This window comes from Martes martes (genome assembly GCF_963455335.1).
Source record: "Martes martes genome assembly, chromosome: 10".
Classification (NCBI taxonomy): domain Eukaryota; kingdom Metazoa; phylum Chordata; class Mammalia; order Carnivora; family Mustelidae; genus Martes; species Martes martes.
In genome coordinates, this window is record NC_137898.1 from 54,799,160 (window position 1) to 54,807,848 (window position 8,689).

The 8,689-nt window shown below is 40.1% G+C and overlaps 1 protein-coding gene across 1 annotated transcript; it reads right to left on the reverse strand.

Moving 5' to 3' along the window:
• Positions 1-6,803: 6,803 nt before the first annotated feature.
• On the reverse strand, positions 6,804-7,751 carry LOC308350161 (olfactory receptor 56A4; the record flags this gene model as incomplete). The annotated part of the gene is made up of 1 exon (XM_080815164.1): positions 6,804-7,751. The coding sequence occupies exon 1, from the start codon at positions 7,743-7,745 to the stop codon at positions 6,804-6,806; it is 942 nt and encodes a 313-aa protein (XP_080671290.1). The 5' UTR covers positions 7,746-7,751.
• Between the last annotated feature and the right edge of the window lie 938 nt (positions 7,752-8,689).

Genomic DNA, 8,689 nt, shown 5'->3' on the forward strand with positions numbered 1-8,689 from the left:
AAGGGCTTTTATCTCTCCGGAGAGGCTTTCTCTAATATCTTCTATGCCTTTTTCGAGCCGGGCTAGAACCTTGAGAATCGTCATTCTGAACTCTAGATCTGTCATGTTACCTATGTCCATATTGGTTAGGTCTCCAGCCTTCGGTACTGCCTCTTGTTCTTTTTTTTGACGAGTTTTTCCACCTTGTGATTTTGTCCAGATAAGATTTGCTTTCTCCTGCTGTGGAATTCCGCTGTTCTTGGTGACTGAAGTTGGTTTTGGATGGGTTTCTTGTTGATCTTCTGGGGGAGGGGCCTGTTGTAGTGATTCTCAAGTGTCTTTGCCGCAGGCGGAATTGCACCGCCCTTGCCAGGGGCCGGGCTAAGTAATCCACTCGGGTTTGCTTTCGGTAGCTTTTGTTCCCTGAGCGCTTTCTGTAGAGTTCCGGAGGACGGGAACGAAGATGGCGGCCTCCCAATCTCTCGCCCGGAGGAGGCGAGAGCTTGGGGTTCCGCTCCTCAGTGCGCCCTTAGAGAAAAGTCCCCAACCGCCCCGCCTCCCTGGCTTGCGGTCGTGCCTTGAGGAAAGCAGTCAATTGCTGGAGCCTGGAGAAAAGCGCCCGGTGGCTTCCATCTCCGTGGCCTCCGGCCGCGCTCTGAGCCCACTCAGCCTGCAACTGGCACAAGGTAACCCCGGGCTGAGATCTCAGTCCTCAGCTCTGTCGCTGTAGCCAGCTTCCCTGCTCCAATACCTGCGAGCTCCACGGCCCTCAGACACCCCCAGTCCTTCCGTGACTCCGCGGGACCTGTTGTTATGCTGACCCCGCCAAGGTTTCTCCCCGGTTTAGCTCCTGGAGCGATGTCTCCCAGTGGAGCAGACTTTTAAAAGTCCCAATTTTGTGCTCCGTTGCTCCGCCGCTTGCTGGGAGCCGGCCCCTCTCCCCGGGGTCTATCTTCCCGTCGCTTTGGATTCACTTCTCCGCAGGTCCTACCTTTCAAAAAGTGATCAATTTTCTGTTTCTAGAATTGTTGCTCTTCTTCTCTTCGATTTCCCATTGGATTTGTAGGTGTTCACAATGGTTAGATAAGCTATCTAGCTGATCTCCTGCTACCTGATGTCGTCTCAGCCTGCTACTTCTCTGCCATCTTGACTCCTCCCTCTGTAATTCTCCTTTTTGATGGTGTCTTTGTCTGGTTTTGGGATCAAGGTAATGCTGGCCTCATAAAATGAGTTTGGAAGTTTTCCTTCCATTTCTGTTTTTTGGAACAGTTTCAGGAGAATAGGTATGAATTCTTCTTTAAATGTTTTGTAGAATTCCCCTAGGAAGCCGTCTGGCCCAGGGCACTTGTTTCTTGGGAGATTTTTGATGACTGCTTCAAATCTTACTGGTTATGGGTCTGTTCAGGTTCTCTTTTTCATCCTGATTCAGTTTTGGTAGTTTATACAGCTCTAGGAATAAATCCATTTCTTTCAGTTGTCAAAATTGTATAGTTGCTCATTATGTTCTTATAATTACTTGTATTTCTTTGGTGTTGGTTGTGATCTCTCCTCTTTCATCCATGATTTTTTTATTTGTGTCCTTTCTCTTTCCTTTTTGATAAGTGTGGCCAGGCATTTATCAATCTTATTTATTCTTTCAAAGAACCAGCTTCTAGTTTCATTGATCTGTTCTACTGTTCTTTTGGTTTCTATTTCATTTATTTCTGCTCTGATCTGTATTATTTCTCTTCTCCTGCTGGGTTGAGGCTTCCATTGTTGCTCTTCCTCCAACTCCTTTAAATGTGGGGTTAGGTTGTGTATTTGAGACCTTCCTTGTTTCTTGAGAAAGGCTTGTATTACTATATATTTTTCTCTCAGGACTGCCTTTGCTGTGTCCCACAGATTTTGAACCGTTGTGTTTTCATTATCATTTGTTTCCATGAATTTTTCCAATTCTTCTTTAATTTTCTGTTTGACCCATTCATTCTTTAGAAGGATGCTCTTTAGTCTCCATGTATTTGGGTTCTTTCCAACTTTCCTCTTCTGATTGAGTTCTAGCTTCAGAGCATTGTGTTCTGAAAATATGCAGGGAATGATCCCAATCTTTTGATACCAGTTGAGACCTGATTTGTGACCCAGGATGGATGTATATATGCATGTATGCCATACATATATGGGCAAAAATGATGAAGGGATGAAATATGAGTGTAAAGTTTAAAATTTAAAAAAAGGAATTGATAAGATAAGGAGTTGGTTAAAAAAAAATGGAGAGAATATAGTCAGGCTGGAGACTAGAACAAAGCCATGTGCTAGATTTAGGGTATATTTTAGTCTGTTAGAAGAAACTGTATCCCATAATTTTAAAGAAGGAACAACTTATATGTATACAAAACATAAGGATAAATACAAGGAAGGGATAGCATATGACTATAAAAATGATCATTAAAATATTTTTAAAAAGGTATTGATAAGATAAAATAGTTAAAATAGGCTAAAATAGAAAAGAGGAATAATTTTAAAAAAATAGAAAAAGAAAAAAATTTAAGAAATTTAACTTTGAATGACTGAAGAATCATGGTAAAAAAGCCGCGAATTCTATGTGCTATATTTCCCTAGCCCTGGTGTTTTGCAGTTATCATTGATCGATAAACTTGGTCTTGGTTGGATGTTCTTGCTGAACTTCTCTGGGAGGGCCCTGTTGTAGTGATTCTCAAGTGTTTTTGCCCAAGGTGGAATTGCATTACCCTTGCCAGGGACCAGGCTGAGTATCTGCTCTGGTTTGTTCTCTGTAGCTTTTGTTCCCTGGATAGTTTCCATATAGCTTTGGAGGAGGGGAATGAAAATGGTGGCCTCCCAATCTCTGGCTCATAGGAGCTGAGAGCTCAGGTCCCCCTCTTCAGTGAGCCCTCAGAGAAAAGTCAATCATGTCTGTCTCTCTGGTCCCTGACTGTGCTCCAAGGTCACCTAGCCTATGAGTGAGCATTTCTCTCTCTTGTGCACAGCCCTGTTTGGAGTCTCCAAACCCAGCAGTCTCCCATGCTGCTCCTCCTGGTGGGGAGAGTAGGAGGTCTCTCCAGATTGCCACTTGTGGGATTCCTCTCAAAGAGCAGTGGCCCAACTGTGTTTTGAATCATGGTTTATGGTAACCCTGAGCTGAAAGCCCACTCCTCAGCTCCATCTCTGAAGTCAGCTTCACTTCTCTGATACCTGGGAGCTCTGCCACACTCAGACACCCCCAGTCATCCTGTGACCCTGAGCGTCCTGAGACCACACTGAACCAGCAAGGATTCCACCCCCACTTTGCCACTGGAGTGTGTCCCTCCACTCAGCAGACTTCTAAAAGTTCTGATTTTGTGCTCTGCTACTCTTATCACTTGCTGGGAGCTGTCCCCTCCCTCTGCAGTCTATCTTCTCATACATCCCCTTGGATTCACTTCTCTGCACAGCCTACCTTCCAGAAAGTGGTCACTTTTCTGTTCATAGAATTGCTGCTATTCTTCTCTTCAATCTCCTGTTGAGTTTGTAGGTGTTCAGAATGGTTTGATAACTATCTAGCTGAACTCCTGGGACCAGAGGAAATTTAAGTCTTCTACTCCTCTGCCATCTTGCTCTTCCCTTTCAAGTTAGAAGATAACCTTTAACAGGAAGGCAATTCCCTTCTATTTGTACATTCCTGAGGTTATTTTTATTACCAATTCATGGTGAACTTTGTTGCATGATTTTCCTGAATCTATTGAGAAATTTGTGTTTTTCCCTGGATTAAGGTAAATGAGGTGAATCAAATATAGGTCAATTTTCAATGATTAAAGTGACTTTTCATTCCATAATCAACGTCACTTGTTCATAACATAATTTTTGTTGTTTCTGTGTTCAATTTCAAATATTTTGTTTAGAATTTGTGTATCTATGTTCATGAGAGATATTGGCTTACAATTTTCTTGTAATTCCTGGGAGTGTTTGATGCTGGGTTTATGATAACCTCAAAAATATATTGGAAAATATTCCCTCTTTTCCTGTTTTCTGAAAGTATTTATGTAATTTCTTCTTTCACTCTTGAGATTTCACCATGAAGGTATCTAGGCCCAGAGTTTTCTCTATGGAAAAAACTTCAGTTATGATTTCATCATCTTTTACAGATATGGAATGATCAGATTTTTTTTTTTAACTGTTTGTCCTTTGCCATCTTTGGAAAGTTGTATTTATCAAGGGATTTGTATATTATGTCATTGTCAAATTAATTATCTTAGCAGTTCATAAGATAGTTCTATTACATTTAAAACATCTCAAATTTCAAATGTGTATATTAAAAATTCTAGATAATTTAAATTTGTGTTTTATTTTTCTAAAAGTTTATCTCTTTTATTATCATTTTTCATTTTTAACTTCTGGCTTTCTTGATATTTTCTATTACATATATTCTTTGTTTTTTCTTTGTTTGTTTGTTTGTTTATATTTGTATTATTTCTTGTCTTCTACATTTTGGGGTTTAATTTTTCTGATTCTTTTTAAGTTTTTTTTTTTTTTTTTAATTGGAAGCATAGCTCTGTAGGTCAGAAGTCCAGGCATGGCTTAGTTTGGTTTTCTTCTTTAGGGTCTCCCCAGGTTGCAAACTGTTGGCCAGGACTATAGTCCTATCTGAGGCTATATCTGTCTGTATATTAGGTCAGAGAAAGCCATGTACTGTATGATCTCACTTATATGCAGAACAGAAAATTAAAAAAACTCATAAATACAGAAAACAGACTGGTTGTTGCCAGAGGTGGAAGGTGGAGGCATTGTGGAGATGGGTTGGTCAAATTTTAAGTTAAAAAATTATTAAATGAAACAAATAAATAAAATAACAAAGTGATTTAAAAAAATGTGGTAATACATGAAACAAGGATATGTCTCTTCTCAGCAAACATATTGAGGCTTAACCTCTGCCATAAACTTCTGGGAATCAAGTTAATATTTATAGTGTGCCTACTAAGTACCAGACACTAAGCTTGGGCTGGGGATATGAGAAACTTGGGATGTAACTCGAGTTTTTTGTAACTCATATGTTATGTTATTGCACAGCCAAGGGTGGGACCAGTAGTGTGGAAAGAACCTATGCTTCAAGAGCCCAAGTAACATGAATTTATCTCGGCTCAATTGCTGTAATCTTAAGAATCATTAGACTTCTGTGAGCTTTAGTTTCTTCATCTAGGGCCAACAGAAAAAAACTTCACAGGACAAATGTGTAGGTAAAATAAGAACATATAAAAAGTGTCTGATACATAGTAGATATCCAATTAAAAGTACCTCTGTAGAAAGGAAAGATTGGAAGAGATGAAAGAAAAAGAGAGCTCAGCCAACTTGATCCCTTGATATTTTGATGAAATCAATGTTGTTAAATGTGATATAATAGACCCTAAAGGGTCTTTCAAAACCCAGCAATTCAAAAATGCATGCAGAAATGCAGCACCTTCCAAATACAGAGAAGTACCAGGTGTCTAGTGCCAAAGAGACAGCCACCCTCAAAAAAAAGTTCTCATCACAAGAAAAAAGTTATAATATCTGAGTTGATGGATATTAACTAAACACATTATGGTAATCATTTTGAAATACACAAATATCAAATCATCATGTTGTATGCCTTAAACTAATACAGTGTTATGGGTCAATTATATCTCAACAAAACTGGAAAATAAAAGATAAATTGATACATAAGAAAAAATACTGTAGAAATACTAATTTCAATACCAGTCATTCATCAAGGACAAATTTCAATACAAAAGAAAGTAAGATAATCCAGCTGGGAATGTTATTCAAATGATATTTGGAAAAATGATGGACTTCAAAGTCTCAGGTTGTTTCTACAAAAATATTCATTGGAAACATTGAACAAATGCATGGGGATTGCAAAATAGTTCAATGCATTTATCTGTGAAAATCAAACCCTAAAGTTTCTATGTCTGGAAAACTGTTAAAAGCTATACCAGCCACAGCTCATAATGGAGGCTTAGTGGGCATATTAGAGTTGTGGAGGGATGTCACCTGAGATCTGATGGAAAGTTCCTTGTAGGAGGTATATGGGATAAAGTGAGGATTATAGAGTCATGAAAATGAAGATAATGAAGAAAAGGACACATACCACAGCAAATAGTGCAACTCCTCTCCTCCCCCAATGAAAGCCCTAAAATAGTGTCAATCTTTATAAACAACAGCAACAATAACAAAAACAAAACTGAAAAAAGAATCTTAGTAGGAAGGAAAGAAGGAAAGAAAGAGAGAAGAGCAAGAAAGAAAAGCTATCCAGAGAGGTTTCACAGATGGAAAATCTTAACAGGTTTTGGAAAGATCTGAGGAGCCAAAAGATGGCCACAGGCGCCAAAAAAGAGAGTCAGGAATGTTCAGAGTAAAGCACTTCACCCCAAGAGCCAAAGTTCTGGGGTAACATATATATTTCCACCCAATCAACCCCTCACAACACAAAAGCCATCTCTGAAATAGGAGGTAGGAGAGTTGTCTATGTTCCTTGCAAATCAGGGAACAGGCAGGTTTCCTTAAGTACAAAGTTTGTTTCTTTAGGGCCAAACACTCCCACTCCAATCCAGCTCCACTTGACTAAGTCTTGGCAAGACCCTCAGATAAGGAGTCAGTCAGGGCAAATTTGCAAGTGACCACAGAATCCAGGAGAGATGGTTTCCTTTGAAGCAGGAGGAAACAAGGAAACAAGGATTCAACATTATTTTCATTGTTGTCTGAGATAGAAAGAATCAGAACTCATTCTGGGATTAAAAAGTAAAATTTCCTTTCCAACATAAAAATAATTCCTGAGTTCTACTAACAATTCCAAAGGTGGATATGGTCCATTTTACCTCTTACAACCTTCTCAGCAGCTTCTGGATTCCATGCTTGATCTCCTTGGTTCTCACGCCATAAACAATAGGGTTCAGAGCTGGGGGGATGAGGTGGTGCAGGATGTTAAGCAGGATAGGGACATCTGGGGGAATCTTCTTCCTGGCCAGGTTAGTGATGACCAGAACTAGCAGGACTGTGCTAAAGAAGAGGATGAGGATGAAGTGGGAACCACATGTGCTCAGGGCCTTGGCTGCAGCACCCTCAGCCTTGATCCTTAGCACAGCTTTCAGGATGAAGGAGTAGGACAGAACAATAAGGATGAGGTCAGAGCCCAGTAGGGTCCAGCCTGCCACAAACTGGTAGAGCCGGTTGAAGGTGATGTCATCACAGGAGAGTTTGGACACAGACAGGTTAGTGCAGATACAATTCTTGATGATGTTCTCTGCACAGTATCTGAGTCGAGAAGAAAGAACTGGAACAGGAAGAGAAAAGAAGCCATTCCGGGCCACAACAAATATGGTAGCTTTAACCACAAACTGGTCAGTGATTATGGATGGGTATCGTAGTGGGTGGCAAATGGCTACATAGCGGTCATAGGCCATGACCATGAATGTACAGGACTCCATGGTCAAGAAAGTGTTCATGATGAACATCTGGAGGAAGCAGGCTGAAAAGCTGATGGACTTGAGATCAAACCAGAAGATAGCCAGGACCTTGGGGATGACTGTCAGGCAGAGTACAATGTCCAGCAGAGAAAGGAGGCTAAGCAGGTAGTACATGGGCTCATGCAGAGAGACCTCCAGCCAGATGGTGATCAGGAGAGTGGCATTGGCCCCCATGGCCAGGAAGAAGAGGAGGCTGAGGGGCAGGGACAGCCAATGCTGCCAACTCTGGTAGTAAGGGAAGCAGATGAGGAGGAATTCAGAAACAGGAGCAGTGGAGTAGTTGCTGGGTGAAGCCATATAAAGTATCCTGATCACGCAGGAAATTCAGAGTTCCTAATAATGTAGGACAAAATATGTTTTAAAAACTATATGTTCTAGAGTAGTAAAACTTGGGTTTCCATTGAGGCACTTAACCTGTCTCAGTGAAGTTTTCAAATCATCATTATTATTGCCGTCATCATCATCACCATCAATTATTGCTGACATTTAACTGAACACTCCAGCTCTAAGCTGAATGCTTTAAATTATTATCTTATTTCATCCTTTAAAAAAACCTTAAGAATATTTAATACTGTTATCTTAATTTCACAGATAATGAAAGGGTATAGACAAAAGGGGATAGAACAGTTTATTCAAAATTAGAGAGTGAGACAAGGACTGTGACAAGAGTCTGACTCTAGAGTCTCTGCTTTCAGCCTCTACACATTATTTAACCTCACCAAGCACAATTAATTAACTAAGCCCTACCTTCCCTCAGAGTCTAGAAGGGTTAGGGTTACTATTTTAGCCGACTGTGTGGAAATCCTAGAAAAGCCTACCCCCCTACTCCATAGATATGGACAGGGTCTGACTTCAGAGTTCCTTGTTTTTATTCAGGAAACAATTGAATTAGAAGTAGAACATCCTTGACTGCACCCAACAGCAATTATTTCTTCAAGCCTCAAGGGGGATTTCACTTTGGACATAGTGTTTATCACTCTTTTACTGGATTATTTGCTGTTGTTTCTCTTTGGAAGTTTCAAGTTTCTCTTTTCAAGTTTCAAATTACTTTCTTTTCTTTCAAGAGTGTTTTCTTTGGTTTGGACATTTTAAATGAGACTGCATTTTATATTCTGGTGACAAAGACAGTTAGTATTGAGAGGTACACTAAGAGAGTATAAAAAATTTTAAGTGCTGGGTTAAATAGGTGATGGGAATTAAGGAGTATACTTGTTGTAATGAATACTGGGTAATGTATGGAA